Source organism: Anarhichas minor, unplaced genomic scaffold (genome assembly GCF_050575085.1).
Source record: "Anarhichas minor isolate MPS153535 unplaced genomic scaffold, ASM5057508v1 ptg000038l, whole genome shotgun sequence".
Lineage (NCBI taxonomy): Eukaryota > Metazoa > Chordata > Actinopteri > Perciformes > Anarhichadidae > Anarhichas > Anarhichas minor.
In genome coordinates this window covers 64,068-81,250 of record NW_027466484.1, presented here as the reverse complement: position 1 = coordinate 81,250, position 17,183 = coordinate 64,068, and the positions used below count along the sequence as shown (strand labels likewise).

At 43.0% G+C, this 17,183-nt stretch overlaps 1 protein-coding gene across 1 annotated transcript in view; it reads left to right on the top strand.

Moving 5' to 3' along the window:
* The window catches only part of akap6 (A kinase (PRKA) anchor protein 6), a gene marked incomplete at its 3' end in the record, with an annotated part of 146,633 nt that overhangs the window by 68,058 nt on the left and 61,392 nt on the right, over positions 1 to 17,183 (top strand). Inside the window, exons 13-14 of the mRNA XM_076107405.1 lie at positions 2,869 to 3,002; positions 13,673 to 13,793. Coding sequence (XP_075963520.1) covers positions 2,869 to 3,002; positions 13,673 to 13,793 — 255 coding nt within the window. The remainder of the gene's footprint in view (positions 1 to 2,868; positions 3,003 to 13,672; positions 13,794 to 17,183) is intronic.

The window sequence follows — 17,183 nt, the reverse complement described above, 5'->3', positions numbered from 1 at the left end:
TTTACAGTTCACTACACACACACACACACACACACACACACACACACACACACACTAGCAGATGGAGCCATGAGTCTAGTTTGAAGAGAAATAATTTCTGACAGAAATCCTTGAAGATCCTTCAGAGTGGGAATCAGCCCAACACATCACTGTGTGTGTGTGTGTGTGTGTGCGTGTGTGAGTGTGTGTGTGGGTGGGTGTGTGTGGGTGGGTGTGCGCGTGTTTTTAAAAATACATTGTGTTCCAGTTCTGTCCTCAAGGCGTCCAGGAGAAATTGCTTCACTCTGTGTGTGTGTGTGTGTGTTTCATTCTGGCTTGAGTCAGCTGTTCAGAATGAAAAAGTAATTTACAACCAGAAGATGCGTTCACCTCGTAAAAAAGGAACTGAATAAATACGAGTTTCTCACCGACGTCGTGGCCACGAAACGCTGCCAAATCTACATTTACAGTTTCAAAGTTTTTGTCAACTTTAAAACTACACGATGACCAATATTTCATCTGAAAGAATATTTATTATTCGTCATAATAGTTTCAGCTGACCACCTGCTGCTCTCGTGATTGAAGTGTTCGACGACAGGAATGAAGCTTTAATCGACATCGTTTGCAAAATCCTTCATTTTTCCTGTCTGAATGTAACTTCTGATCTTGGTTTCCTTTGTTTTGTGTATTCTCTGATGCACGACGGTACCAGCAGCTTCTCCTGTAATCTCACTCTTAACTGTATCTTTGTAGGTTTTTATTTAATGTCTTACCTGCAGCTGGAAATGCGAATATTTTCCCACAGAGATCAAACAAATATTGTCTCCTCCACCGTTCTGACTGATCATGCGCGCGTGATTAATCAGCTGATCACGTGACAGCTGCTCATAAAGGTCCCTCCCACCTCACAGGAAGTAGAAGTTAAATTAAAGCGTTTCTGAATGCAGTCCGGCGTCCCACATTCAGAGTTACCAACCGCACGAGGGAACAAATTAGCAAAAGAAAAGAACAATCTCAGCAGCTAATGAACAACTGGACTGATTTACTGACTCAGTGACGGACTAACCAGCCAGCAAACGGCTGCAAACGCAACCAAGAGACCAGTAATGAATGCAAGTGGAGAGACATTTACACAAAGTGAGAAAAATTTTCTCTGAGAGCTTCCAGTTAGTTTCATTTCTGTAATAGCAACACACACAAACAAAAACTACTCTCTCACACACACACACACACACACACAGCCTGTTGATTGTGTATCGCCTGTTTGTTTATTAGCTCTCTGATTGAGCGGCTCTGCCTCCCACAGATTGGATGACCTTTCCAGATCCTTCCGCGAGTCCGCTAAGTAGATCGGACGGCGAACGCGACGACACTTTATTCAGATTGTTACTGAATGAGGAAAAAAAAGGCAGCGGTCATATTTGTGTGTGTGTGTCGCTGTTTGTACATTCTCACTCTGCCTTCATTGGTTCAATTGAAGCCTCATCTCCATATAGTTTGTATGCAATTACATGTGAGCGGCGCGCTGAGTGCCTCTATATGATTGTGTCTGGATACCGAGAGCGACTCGCTATGATGTGTGTGCGTGTTTATTTAGATTTTTTTTTCACGAGTGTGGAGCAATTCATGGTCGATTTGTGTGTGTGTGTGTGTGTGTGTCTTTATGGGAACATTTGTGCAGGTTTGAAGAGTGTGTGTTTGTGTATGAGAGGTAATTTGGGCTTCATGCTAGATGTGCGTTTGTGGCTTCATAGGTAATTTGTGCGTGTGTGTGTTTATATACATTTATATGCGTATGCATGTTCGTATGGATGTATGAGTGAGTGTGTGTGTGTGTGTGTCCGTTAGCCGAGATGAGAGCGCAGGATAAGCGTGGAGTGCTTTTCTAGTGGCTTGTTGGCCGCTCGTGGGGCTTTAAAGGCCGCGTCCGTCAAAAAATATGGCACATCTGAATCTCATCCATCCACAATAAACAGCTAATCGACACGACTTGACGGGTAGGACGTCACCATCAGGTCGCTGGGCTGCTTTACTCCGATTCTGCTCCAACGACATTCAGGGCTCATCGGTTTGCAACCGATTCTTGGCCTTTGGTTGCCGTCAGTTGCTATATCAGAAATAAGGACATTAAACAGCAAAACGTGCATCTCAAAATACATGTTTTTTTTTCATATGTGTTGCATTCGTCATATTTAAATGTTGCTGTTACAGTCAGAACCAGAACCGGAACCATACAACGCTGCACGTGCGCTGGTGCTTTTCACCGGCGTGTGCACAGTTGTTTTAGAGGGAACACTGAAGCAAATGAAGTCGTTTGACTGTGAAGTGAAAAGTTCCACTAACCCGTCAGCATCGCACATATATGTGAGAAATGCCGTTATTGAAGTACGAACGTCACGAGACAAAATCACCATTGTTAACTTCTAGTTTCCTGTGTGGGCTTTTGCGTTCTTTGTACTTCTTCATTCATAATTACGTGGAAGAACAAACACTGGATGAGACCAGACTGAACTTTTATATTCTTCTTCATGTTCGTAGCAGTGATCTTTGCAACCAAACATTATTCCAACTCTTGAAAATGACTAAAATGGTTCAGATTCAGTTGTTTTTTATTTAAACTGATGAATCTTCAAAAGCTGCTGTTAGCCCCCCCTACAGGCTGCATCGTTCATTACATCTCGCTGTTTCTGTTTGTCCCATAGGTGGTGTTAAAGAAAAGGTCAATAAGATATAAAGGTTTAGCCAGACGACAATTACAAAAATAAAAACGAATAAAACATGTTTGATTGTGAACTCTTCCTAGTAACCACAGCCTCCGTGTTGGGGATCATGAATATCTACAGCATGTCGTGTGATTGACGCCCGTATGTCCTGCTCTGTGTCTTCCAGGCTGAGCTGATCCCCGGGCAGTGTGAAGCCCAGCGAGCCGCCCTGGCAGAGCAGATGGCCGTAAAGCTGAGCAGCCTGCACTACCCCTCGTCGGCCAGCAGGAGGCACTACAGTCAGCTGGCGAGGAACAACAGGTACGTCTACGTTAGACTTGATCTCATCCCAACTCCTCATATTCTCCCACTTAGGCAGAAGCCGGTCACTGTAGTGGATCCTGAATTAAATCTTAAAGGTTTGCGTTACGTACTTGTAACGTAATGTCAGCTACAGACGTAACATCATGTGACTCCGTGATGTAGCGTCTCGTGTAACGTCGTCACTACTTTGGTTTCACACGGGACACGAACGCCGGTCCCCTGAGTGAAAGTCCTGTGTTTGTTTGACCCAACAACCAACCTGATTCTATCAAATTGAAGTAACTGTGAGGAACTTTTATCTGGTCCTGAACCAGTCTCAGTTAGTCCTGATCCTCTATAACCAGTGTCAGTTTAGTCCTGATCCTCTATCAGACCTCCATCAGTAAAGAGACCATCAGAGAGAAGATGGTCTATTTCTATAGAGTTATTAATGTTCGTCATCGGAGCCACCGGGTCGGATTCTGGTGAAACCAGATGAACTCATGCAGGTTCACCAGAAACTCCTTCAGCTCAGACTCCAGCAGAGACCGGTCCACCGTGGACAGACCCAGATCCTCCAGCAGAGACCGGTCCATCGTGGACACACCCAGATCCGGAGCTCCGGAGGAGAGCTCCGCTCCCGGCAGCAGCAGCATCTCCTCCTCCTCCTCCTCCTCCTCCTCCAGGAGCAGAGATTCTGCTCTCTGCTGGAGACCCAGGATGTATTGCTGGAGGGAAGGGAGGCACGGGAGAACCAGAACCAGGACTGAGAGGGGCAGACTGTCAGACCCTGCTGCAGTAGAATGAGAGGTTTTCTAAAGGGACTCTTGTGCTCAGAGACACTACCACTTTAGTCCACAGGGGGCGACAGAATCAACACCAAATTAAAGTTCCTCGTAGAAATGTTTGTCACATAAAACAGCATCTGTTGGTGTGATCATGTAAAGTACTGCGGTTGTCCTTCAGGTGTGAACAAAGATTCATCCATTCATCCACGTCAGACGCCCTCAATCACAAGAGTGTTCTCTGAACCCTCAAATCAGCATCAATGCATATAGAGACGAAGAAGAGCAAAACAAGAGCGAGACACAATAACATGTGACACACACACGCACACACACACACACACATACACAGTAGAATGTAATGCACACACAGAGTGTGAGTGTTAACAGCAGTAATCTGGTGTGGCCAGACTCGGCTCGGCGAGCGCCGTCTTTGGTCACGCTGCCTGTTGGTGTTTCATCCCCGACTTTGAGGAGCCTCCCTCCGCGGTTATCACTCACACTCAGAGCGCACACACACACACACACACACACACACACACACACACACACACACACACACACACACATTCAATGAAAATATGCACAAAGTCGTGTGTATGCAAATGAAAACTGAAGCTTAAATTGTTCACTCTGAGTCTGTAGTATGTTGTGTTCTCCAGAGTTTCTTGGTGTCGTCACAGTCACTTACATGAAGGATGTGGTGTGTCCTCACACACACACACACACACACACACACACACACAGAACAATCCATTGTTTTGATTGAGCATAAATTGCAGTTTTGGCAGCACTGCGCTGTCTTCTGTGATTTAAATTAAAGAAATATAAGTGCTTTACATACACAGCAAGAAAACACACACACGCATGCACTTGTGAAGGAAAACACTTGTTTTGTTTGTGTTTGTGTTTTTCAGTCCTCTGTGGCTGCAGTGTAATGTTTCAGTAATTTACTTCGAATGTATTGGACAGTAATTGGTTATTCATATATTAGCTGATTTACATCTGTGTGTGTGTCTGTGTGTGTGTGTGTGTCCAGTGCAGCAGTGTGTGGGATGAGTTTGGAAATAATTGGATGTTACATGTTTTTCTTTTTCTGCTGTGAGTTCAGCTCAGTTGAGATTTCTGGTTTTGGTTCAGTTGTAAAGAAAATGAAGGTCAGACTGAATTATTTACTGATCTCACGCAAAATACCTCAATTCTGAATTTAAGCCAAAATAAATTTAATTGGGAGAGAGAGAGAAAAGAAACATTGCTCTTTTACATCTTCTGGTTTTAAAAAGCAGATAAAAACCTACATACTTAACTACTTGTATTACATATGAATCATTTATTTTCATTGATTAGTAATCAAGTTAAATATAACATTAAGTCTTCTAGAATAAATAACTACCAGATCAATAAATTGGATCATTCTATTAATTATTTTTAAAAGGTTTTTTACCAATTTTCTATATATTAAAAAATATCCAAACTGACCCATTAGAATGAATGAATGACAGCAGGTGGAGCTGTGAAGCTGCTCACTGATGGTTTGGTTTCAGTGTCTCTGCAGGATGAACCCATTAGAATGAATCAATGAATGAATGACAGCAGGTGGAGCTGTGAAGCTGCGCACTGATGGTTTGGTTTCATTGTCTCTGCAGGATGAACCCATTAGAATCAATGAATGAATGACAGCAGGTGGAGCTGTGAAGCTGCTCACTGATGGTTTGGTTTCAGTGTCTCTGCAGGATGGACCAATTAGAATGAATGAATGAATGGCAGCAGGTGGAGCTGTGAAGCTGCTCACTGATGGTTTGGTTTCAGTGTCTCTGCAGGATGAAAAAAGACGAGTGTTACTGAATCACCTCATAAATCCAACAGTCTCTGACTGAAAGGTGACGGCTGCCAATATGACTCATTCAACCTTTCATTTCCTCACCCCTTCCCTCAATCTCTCCTTCCTTTCCTCCTCTTACTCAAAATCCTCACCGTCCTTCCTATTGTCTTCTTTTCATTCATGTTTTACCTTTATCTCATTTCTTTCTCTCGCTTCCCAATTCTAATGTTTCCTTTTCCTCTCGCCCTTTTCTCTGTTTACTTCCTTTCTCTCTTCTCTGTCTTCTTTTGCCATCTTCCTCCATTTTCCTCTTTACTGTTCTCTCTCGACTCTGACTCCTCTACTTTCTTCCCACCTTTTCTCACCTTCCCTACTGCCCTCTCCTCTTCTCTTTCCTGTTGCCCCCCCCCCCCCCCATCATTTCCCACTTTCCGTCTTCTCTTACCCCTTCCTCCTTCCTTTCCTTTCCTCTCTCTCCCACTCCCTTCTCTTCCTCCTTCCCCCCTTCCGCTGTATGGCGGATGATGAATTAGAGACAGTGGTTACAGCTGCTATCGCCGTTGCAGCAGCAGAGAGAGAGAGAGAGAGCGAGAGAGAGAGAGAGAGAGAGAGAGAGAGAGAGAGAGAGAGAGAGAGAGAGAGAGAGAGATGAAAGTGGAGGATGATGGCAAATCCTTCCATTTAAAGTCTGACTGGACTGCATGTGTTTTAACCAACAGTGTACTGAGCACCAAGAGGTCTGCTCTAAAACCTGGTCATTATCAAAAAATATACATTCAGTTTGAAGTAATTATGATAATAATTATGATCATTTGTGTAGCACTTTTCAAAACAAAGACACAAAGTGCTTCATAATCAGAAAAAAAAATACATAAAAGTGTAAACAACCGACAGAATAAAGGTCACTTCAGCATTTAAAATTCTGCTGCAAATTCACTTTATTCTAATGAATCTCTGCAATTAGAAGTGTTGCTCATGGGCAAAGTAAAGTTCATGGGTGAACTTTGACCTGCATTCGACAACATTCATAACAGACAAAGAGAGACGGCTCTGCAGTGTCAATAACGCTTCAATGGAAGTATAAGAATTTACTTCAATATATTTTTTAAATTAGTTCAGACCTCACAAATCATCGATTTGCTCAGGTACGTAGTGCATAGTAGGCGATTCCGGACGCATCCCAAGTCCTGATAAAATAACAAGAATATTTTTGAAAATACAAACAAACACAGATGGAGCAACTTAACCCTCTGAGCACCAAGTAGTTTTGGGGCTTTTCTTTGCTCCTGTCACATTTCACTCTATGGGGTCTTGATTCTCACTGTAACATAAAAGTCCTGCTCCTCTATGGAAACAGAGCAGCCGTGGCTAGAAGTAGAGAGAACTAGAACATGTCTTTAGTGCACAATAACACAGTTAGAATGACATCAATCAAAAAAGAAAAAATGGATAATTTATTTTACAAAAATTTGAAAGCAATGAAATCTAAATATCCAACATTTTTCCAAGTGTTACCAATGTTGGAAAACATAATGGAGGCTCTCCGTGCTTTATATATTGAACTACTTGTATTTTTACAACCTCTACTTCTAACCCCTCCTCTCTCCTCTCTGCTCTCTGTTCAGCAGCAGGTCAGTCGAAGTTTCACGAAATTTTGGTCTTAACTGAGTCATCACGGCTTCGTAGTTGCACCGATGAGCTCAGAATGTTTTTTACAGAATCTGTTTAATACAAAATGTTTATTTGGGGCGACATTTTAAATGAGACATGTAGAATACAATGTTTTTGATGAAATATCACAATTTTAAGCTTAGTTTTAGCTGCTTTTTCTGACAGGCGTTTGTCACACATGATGTGTTGATCGTCGGAAAGATGAAAATCTGACAATAATGACTTTTTATTTACAGTTTCTGGTTGTGATAAATGTAGATTTGGCGATTGTTTTAAGAAAACATGCTTTTAAATCCTGCCGGAGGTTTTTTGGGTTCACTGAAAACCCTGTTTTTGCTGACCCCCCCCCCCCCCCCCCCCCCCCCCGCCTTGCTGCGGTGATATGGAAGTGTACTCCACACTGTGTCAGCACACCGTGACATCATCCGACCACACCCAACTACACCCATCCGTGGTCAAAGGTGCAACAGACTTGTAACTTTTAAAGCAGAGAGTGAAACAGATTTTCAGTCAACCACTCTTTAACTTTTAAAGGAGAAACACCAAACACCATCCTCACCTTGTGTCCACAGTCCAACTGGGAGCCTCCCAGTGTAACTAGTTTTTGACCTACGTGATACCACGCACAGCTGGAGCTGGACTTCAAACTGAGTATGATGGTCAATGCTCAACTGCAGTACACTCACTTTAATTACATTTTGAGCCATTATAACTTAATATTTACTTTGTGAAATGTCTCCGCAACTAATGTAGGTATCAATATCCTTCTCCAATATTTAGATTTGCACAATTTCACATGATACCTGCTACATTTTATTATATCCAGTGTTGACTGGAATTATGACGAGCTATAAGTGAATAATAGATTCCTGTAATTCGAGTTTCCTCAAGTGACTGAATGTCAGAACGGCTCTCCATAACACTCCCACGCGCTCCGTCAGCGCCGCGTGACAGAAAGCAAACCTGACACTTCAAACGCTCCGTAACTGTCCCGGTGTTGAACGCAGCCCCGCAGTGCCGCCACGTCGCTCCTTCCTCACCGATTTGTCTGTTTTCTCGTCTTCCACGCCCCGAGAGATCCTGTTTTACAAAGCGTTTAGTTAACATTAGTATGAGAACAAGACGGAAACGGGGGAGGGAAAGGGGAAGGAGGAGGGAGTGGAGAAACGACAAGAGAAAACAATCTGTGCGAGTGTTGTATCTGCTTCATCTGTCTGAGTCAGTAAAGGGCCGCTCTGCTCGCCGCATAATGAGGAACGCCGCCTCGGGGGAGGGAAGCAACGCTCGCTTCCTCTGCTTTCTTCTTCTCTGTTTAGTTTTTATTTTAGTGAGAATCACTCGCAGTGGCAGGATGAGGAGGTGTGAGACGAGGGAAGAGTTGGGAAGAGCAAGTAGTAAAAGGAGAAAAAAAAAGATGGTGGAGATGTGTTTTATTTCAATGTAGCTGACAAGAAGACAATGATGGAGGGATGGAAAGGATGATGAGGAGCGAGGAAGAGGTGCAGGCGGGGTTAGTTAAGACAGGAAGTTAAGAGACGGATAGAAGAGTTAAGAGGCGGGTAGAAGAGTTAAGAGACGGGTAGAAGAGTTAAGAGACGGGTAGAAGAGTTAAGAGGCGGGTAGAAGAGTTAAGAGACGGGTAGAAGAGTTAAGAGACGGGTAGAAGAGTTAAGAGGCGGGTAGAAGAGTTAAGAGGCGGATAGAAGAGTTAAGAGGCGGATAGAAGAGTTAAGAGGCGGATAGAAGAGTTAAGAGACGGGTAGAAGAGTTAAGAGGCGGATAGAAGAGTTAAGAGACGGGTAGAAGAGTTAAGAGACGGGTAGAAGAGGAGTTAAGAGACGGGTAGAAGAGTTAAGATGCGGGTAGAAGAGTTAAGAGGCGGGTAGAAGAGTTAAGAGGCGGATAGAAGAGTTAAGAGGCGGATAGAAGAGTTAAGAGGTGGGTAGAAGAGTTAAGAGGTGGATAGAAGAGTTAAGAGGTGGGTAGAAGAGTTAAGAGGTGGATAGAAGAGTTAAGAGGCGGATAGAAGAGTTAAGAGGTGGATAGAAGAGTTAAGAGGTGGGTAGAAGAGTTAAGAGGTGGATAGAAGAGTTAAGAGGCGGATAGAAGAGTTAAGAGGTGGGTAGAAGAGTTAAGAGGTGGATAGAAGAGTTAAGAGGCGGATAGAAGAGTTAAGAGGCGGATAGAAGAGTTAAGAGGCGGATAGAAGAGTTAAGAGGTGGATAGAAGAGTTAAGAGACAGGTAGAAGAGTTAAGAGATGGGTAGAAGAGTTAAGAGAAGGATATAAGAGTTAAGAGCAGGATAGAAGAGTTAAGAGAAGGATAGAAGAGTTAAGAGACGGGTAGAAGAGGAGTTAAGAGACGGGTAGAAGAGTTAAGATGCGGGTAGAAGAGTTGAGAGGCGGATAGAAGAGTTAAGAGGCGGATAGAAGAGTTAAGAGATGGGTAGAAGAGGAGTTAAGAGACGGGTAGAAGAGGAGTTAAGAGACGGGTAGAAGAGGAGTTAAGAGACGGGTAGAAGAGTTAAGATGCGGGTAGAAGAGTTAAGAGGCGGGTAGAAGAGTTAAGAGGCGGGTAGAAGAGTTGAGAGGCGGATAGAAGAGTTGAGAGACGGGTAGAAGAGTTGAGAGGCGGGTAGAAGAGTTAAGAGGCGGATAGAAGAGTTAAGAGACGGGTAGAAGAGTTAAGAGACGGGTAGAAGAGTTAAGAGACGGGTAGAAGAGGAGTTAAGAGACGGGTAGAAGAGGAGTTAAGAGACGGGTAGAAGAGTTAAGATGCGGGTAGAAGAGTTAAGAGGCGGGTAGAAGAGTTAAGAGGCGGGTATAAGAGTTAAGAAGCGGGTAGAAGAGTTAAGAGACGGGTAGAAGAGTTAAGAGGCGGGTAGAAGAGTTAAGAGGCGGATAGAAGAGTTAAGAGGCAGGTAGAAGAGTTAAGAGACGGGTAGAAGAGTTAAGAGAAGGATAGAAGAGTTAAGAGACGGGTAGAAGAGGAGTTAAGAGACGGGTAGAAGAGTTAAGATGCCGGGTAGAAGAGTTAAGAGGCGGGTAGAAGAGTTGAGAGACGGGTAGAAGAGTTAAGAGGCGGGTAGAAGAGTTAAGAGGCGGGTAGAAGAGTTGAGAGACGGGTAGAAGAGTTGAGAGACGGGTAGAAGAGTTGAGAGACACATGGAAGCGTGAAAAGTAAAGTGAAGACATGTTAGAAAGTGAGGACAGTTTTGGAAGGCAATAACATTTTAACTTGTTTATTTGTAAACTTGTGTATGTACGTTTAGACCAAAGTGAAAACCGGAGTCAAAGTCCATGAATGCATACATGGACAATAAAGCTGATTCTGATTCTGATTTTAAGAAATATGGACGGTTTGGAAAGTGAGGAGGTTTCTGGACGTGACAACATTTTAGGACAGTGAGGACATCATCGTATATGTGGAAATTGTGGAATTTTGTCGACAATTTTGGAGAAGAGATGACGAAATATTCAATAAGTGTGGACATTCGTTAAGAAGAGGACTTTCCAGGAAATTGAAGGAAGTTTTGGAGACTCAGGACATTTTAGGAAAATTTGAACATTTTGAAATCTGTGGAGGACATTTTCTCTGGTTTCTCACTTCTCCAAAGGTCTTTATAAGGATTACGACTTAGTTTGAGGGTTACGGTAAGTGTGAGGGAATTATGGGTATTATATTAAAGGTATAAAAGCGTAAACATGTTTTGTGTTCAGCATCAGTGAATCAGTCTGAAGCTTCAGGAAGAATCAAAGTGAAACAGGAAGAGATGGAAGTGTTTGTTTTCTTTCTCTTGTTTCCTTAATTTCATTCATAGTTTGCTGTCTCTGCTTTGATGGCAGGTCAAGTTACTGTGTGTGTGTTTGTGTGTACTTGTTTAGTGTTTATTGTGTGCGTTGCATTCTGGGTAGCTGTGTGTGTGTGTGTGTGTGTGTGTGTGCATGTTATTATCAGTGGGCGTTTGTTTGGGTTGTTTTGTGTTTCTCAGTCATTGTTTTCATGTGTTAGATGCTTTAGAGAGTGTCTTCATGAGCGACTAGCATGTACGCAGTGTGTGTGTGTGTGTGTGTGTGTACGTGTGTGTTAGTGTTGTCGCGGAAACGCCGCGGGCCTGACAGAGCTGTCAAACTGTCGTCGTCAGCGACCGGAGAATTCCAAACAATTTCACTGCTAATGTTGAGAAACATGTTGGCGATCCCCGCCGAGACCGAAAACCCCCGAATATATAAATAATAAACACACACACACACACACCTCAACAAAACGGCTGACAGTAATGTGTGTGTTTGAGCAATCGGCCCCTGTTCCAGCAGCATACATATTTGATGTGATCCTGTGTCGCGGAGGAGGTGAGAGTGGGAGGAGTGAGGCGGAAAAGGGGGAGGCAAAATAATGTGGGAAAAGAAGAGGAGGAAGGTGAGGAAGAGGAGGTGAACAAAAGAATGTGGACAATGTGGGAGGGGGAGCAAGGGTGGGGGGGGGTTGAGAGGGAAGGGAGAATGAGGTGGAGGTGAAATGTGGAAGAGAGGAGGAAGGAAGGATGAAACAGGAAGTAGAGAGGAAGGAAGTAAAAAGAGATGATGATGGTGAGTATCTTCAAAGTCCACGTCCCTTCAGAATTATTAAGAAATTATATTTTATGAATCTAAATACTAAGCAGCTAAAAATGTGCTGATCTATATAATTAAGATAATTTACTGCCGTGTGTGTGTGTGTGTGTGTGTGTGTGTAGTTTTCTTTCTACATGAGAAAGTGAAAAGTAATTTAACAGATGTGATGACAAACGTGTTTACACTCTCAACTTGTCAAATACTAACTGACACCAATTACATAAGAAACTTATTTTAACTCAAACCATAATCTTTTCCTGAACCTAAAATAAGTAAACAACGTAGTCTCATCCAGCATTCACAGTTATAACTACGAAAAATAATCTGGAGATATCCCACGGAATTATTTCATATTTTACGAAATTGACACGTGTAACTGGACTTTTCTAGGAAAACATACAAAAAAATAATGATAAGACATCTGAACCGTTATATACGAGGACACGTTTTGTAAGGACACGTCTAACACTGACGCTAAAGGAACCTAGATTTAGTTGATTTTGTCATTTTTCCTTAATATTTGTGCTTTATGGGCTTTATTAATAAGTCGACTACGTCGTTTAATGGTTGTTTTTTTTGGTCTGTATTAATTGTGTTTATTTTTGTTGTTTCCTACTTTGTTGTGCTGTAGCCTGCAGACAAAGTGTATTGCCTTACAAGTCCAGTAATAGTACATTCATGCTCATTATTATTTTGTCTGGTGGAATCACGAGCATTGACCAGAGTGTCCACAACCAGCTCCAACGGGGAGTCTCAGCCAGAACAATACGACTTTTGAGTCAAACAGTGAATAAATGGTAACATTAGTTCTCTTGTATCTGGTTCGACCCCTTGTCCGTCGTCTCTCAGTTCTTTTGACAGATGAGGTGAAGTTGCAGTTCAACGATTGCCGGAAAAGATGTTGTTTGTGCGACGTGTCCGATGACGAAATCGTTCATAGCTCTTCCAAACCGGCGGGTGAAACGCCGCCACAGAGGTGTGCAAGAAGACGCAGTAATTGTTTAGAAGAATTCTGATAGTGGCGCTCTCTTTAGACGGTCTCTCCTGGAAGACTTTTATCATGTTGCACTCACAAAGTGGCAGAAATAGTTGTTAAAAAGACTGAACAGGAGAGCTCGAGAGTTCAAACCTACCTCGGACAATCACTGCATGAAGTGGGAGTAAATGTCTGTTTTTGGAAAGTGGCCAGACACGCAGCTGATGTCTGGAACTAAATTAAGTGAACCACAGGTGTAAAACCAACAAGACACGAGAAGAAGTCAACGCTCGATTGATTTAGTGTTTTCAAAAGAGAGGTAGGAACCAAAACTGTCCCCCTAAACCGTAGGAATCCAGAAAGCTGCACTGAACCACGTCTCCACGTTTAGTTTTCACTACCTTACGTTTGGTGCAAACCTGCAGAACCAGCATCACAGGAAGTTCTGTCCTCACAAGAGAAGCCGGACGCAATCGTGGAACAAGACGTAAATCAAGTATTTGAGTTTGAGTTCCTCTCTCTGAGTGAGTCTGCCTTTATCTCTCTCTCTCATTCCACTTTGCATTTTTAGCCGCATTCTTTATCAACATAACAAGACGCATATGTGTCTGCTATCGCCGCAGGACAAAACAATATTACAATAATACAAGAAACAACAGCGGGAAGTAGAACACGGAGGAAACACAATGTGAATAAAAGAGAAAAGAAAATTGAATTACACCAATAATTCAACTCAATAATCTCCGTCTCTCTCTCTCTCTCTCTCTCTCTCTCTCTCTCTCTCTCTCTCTCTCTCTCTCTCTCTCTCTCTGTGTCTTCAGTCTGCAGGAGTTTGAAGCCGAGTACCAGGAGCTCTGGGATTGGCTGATGGACATGGACGCCATGGTAACAGACAGTCACCAGCTGATGATGTCAGAGGAGCAGAGACATCACCTCTTCAAGGTAAGACGAGCTGTGTCGTCTGTCTGACGGAGGTCAGAAAAGTTCCTCCTGATGACTGACGTGTGCTTTAACTCCACTGACGGGGTTTTAAATGACGTTAGTGTTCTGAGGTTTGCTCTTCTTCTCCGCCTCCAATGTGGCTAATGTCTCTAATCGCCTGAGAGGATTGACTGAGCCTTAGTGTTGTCTGGGAGGGCGTTGAGAGGATAAAATGCACTTTAAGATGAGACTCAAGAACTCAGAGTGTTTTATTTTTCTTAAAGTGTTTCCACGTATTTTTAAGCACATTTTTAAGGTGTATGGAAACAGCAGAATTCTATAAAACTTCCTCATCTGCGCACGTTTACACTGGACTAAAGTGTTTTTTTGTCAGTTGATGCTCTAAATGGATCATGAACTCACATGACCGATCAGCTGTTTCTGAAACATGGACGACACCAGCTGACATGAAAGAACCATTAAAGCTAATTCTCTCTCCATGTTCCTCTTGTAGATGGTTAGAAGGAGACTTGTTTAGTGTCCTCTTCACAACCTTCTTCTTCTTCTACTGTGTTTACTGGTAGATTACAGACATGTGGAGCCTTTAGCGCCACCTTCTGACTAAACTACACTGTAGCTGAGTTTATTCGCTCCAAACCAGTCGATGGATTTTATTGCGACACTTTAATAAAAACACGGCTACTGTCACATCAGCATTCGACTGTGAGGGAGAATCGTTAGAAGGAAGTCAGTTGCAGGTTCCTGATTTTGACGTCTCACAGAAGTCTTAATTTTGTCGTCTGAAAATTGATGTATCCAAAAGAAACAAGTATCGAGCAACTTTAACTGGGAAGCTTTTTTGTTTCTTGTGTTTTGCGTCTGTGAACATGACAGCTACCACATTCCTGTTCATCCTGGAGAGGGTTCCCTCCTCTGTTGCTCTCTGTGAGGTTTCTTCCTTTACTTTCTCCCCGTTAAAGGTTTTATTTTGGGGAGTTCCTGTTCCGATGTGAGGGTCCCGGGACGGAGGATGTCCTATGTTGTTAAAGCCCTCTGAGGCAAATTTGTGATTTACTTTATACCTACAAATCTTCAGCCTGATATGCAGACTGATTTAAGATTGCTCCGGCCAATCAGTAGCCACTCTCAGCTAACCCAGATGCTGTAAACATGCATATTTAGGAGTTGTTATTCAGTTTGTCTGCACAGCTGTGTCAGTGTCGTCTACGCCGATCATCCGTTTGATGGATGTATTTAGGAGGCTAGCTCGCTACGTCTGCAGGAAGATGACGTCCTCACGCTTAATCCTGCATACAGAGCTCTGATTGGTTGATTGTTTCTCTCCCATGAATCAATGAGCACACGTCCCCAGACCTTTTTTAGAGATGCAGGCTGCGTGTCTGATGTCTGGCACTAGGCCGAGGCTTGTTTACTAGCATTTGAAATGCAGCCTACACGTCTGTTTTCAAGGTAAGCTAACCAAAACAAGCTCTCTGCTGAACACACTGCATGTTTTGCAGTATATTTATATTTTTGAGAATCTAAAAGACGACCGGCAGCACGAGACACGCGTCGTCCGTCATTGTGTTTTATGTCAAGAAATGTCTTCTTTGAGTTCAACCTTTTAGATGCTGAAAATCACTGCTCGTCGGCTTCGCTGTGATGTCACAAATCTCCCATCAGCCACCTCTGCCTCCGACATGGCGGACCGTCTGTTAATCACAATGTGTAAATATGTAGAAACACAGAGCCAGCTGGAGGAAATGATGTCCTCCCACTTCTTATTCATCCATCAATTTGTCTGTCAGCCCCCCCGTCCCTCCCCTCGCTGCTCCTTACACCTCACCCTCCCCCTTTTTCCAGCCAATCACACACACACACACACACACACACACACACACGCACACACTCTTCATCCTTACCATGGAGAATGGGATTACAAGGCATAGCATCCCTCATAACCATACCAGAGTAAAGTGTGTGTGTGTGTGTGTGTGTGTGTGCGGATAGTGTGTGTGTGTTCGTGTAATGACTTCACTGCAGCCAAATGAGTCAGAGAGGAGAACAGCATGTGTTACGATTAGAGATCTGAGTCATCCTCTTCTGTCCTTCACACACATATACACGCACACGCACACACACACACACACACACACACACACACACAGACACACAGAAATCATAGATATTTGTTGCATTACAGCTCCGGCACTCTAGAAAACTACATTTTCTAAAAAGCTTTTTATCAAACCAGATGAAGTAATCAGCTGATGATGAAACATGTGTTCGATGCAACTCGTCTTTTCGGCTTATTTAACTTTACATATATCCATATACCATCATTTTATGTTAATTTTATTAATGTCCAAACTCTGGTGGTAGAATAAAAATGGAGAGACATAGTTTTGATGGGCGGCGCGAATGACGTGAATTCGCCTCATTTAAAAAATGTGTCTTTAAATGGTGTCAGCGTTGAGATGCTCCTCCCGTCATCACTGACGTCCTGACGTTGTTGAATCAGGAAACACATACTGTAGTCGCCTGTGTTCTCCCAGAGCTCTGCGATACCTCAGATTAGAAGAGACCGGACCAAACTATGAATGTGTGTATAAACCATATGGTACAAACAATGAAAACAACGCTGCTGCATTTACACCGAGATGACGTTATGTTGAGTGTTGATGGAGCTGCTACAATGTTAGCTTAGCATAGCACCGATCGATCCGAGCTCCATTCAGAAAACAAACATTTTAAAAGTTGTTCGCTTGTCGTCTTGTGGAGAGAACTAACAAAACATGAATTCAGACTTTTTACAAATCAGCATAATTTTCTAATTATTTCGGCATCTTTTTTAATCCGTTTATTGCAGTTAAATCACAGTAACATTCTGTTTATTTAGTGTTCATACAGCTGTAGTAAACAGATGTGTGTCTTGCTAGACACAGTTAATATTCCTCCAGATGATGTCATGAACCAGACAAGAAGACGTTTAGTTTCCAGGATATCTGGGACATCAACAACAAGTACTAATCAGGAGCAGAGGTTATTTCTTCCACGCTTGATGGTGGAACTAAATGGCGTAGTTGATAACGGCTTCTATGGAGATAAGCCCCTCCCCCTCTCCGGCACATCTAGAGCGAATGACGCGAATAATCACAAATGTTCCCACGAGTAACGCGACATTCGTGTTGCGTTTGGTGTGAATGCACCTTAAGCCTAACTATTGTTTAATAACGTAATTGCATCCTGAAAAAAAGTCCTTCCAAGCAACACGAGACAAACGGACAATTTGTTTCCGTTCACACAACGTTCATGACTATTTAACAGACTGCCGTGAGACTGTGTTGTTGTGTAAAATACACTCCGTAACCCCTAAAACACACAGTAGTAAAGTAATAAAACGACTGCCAA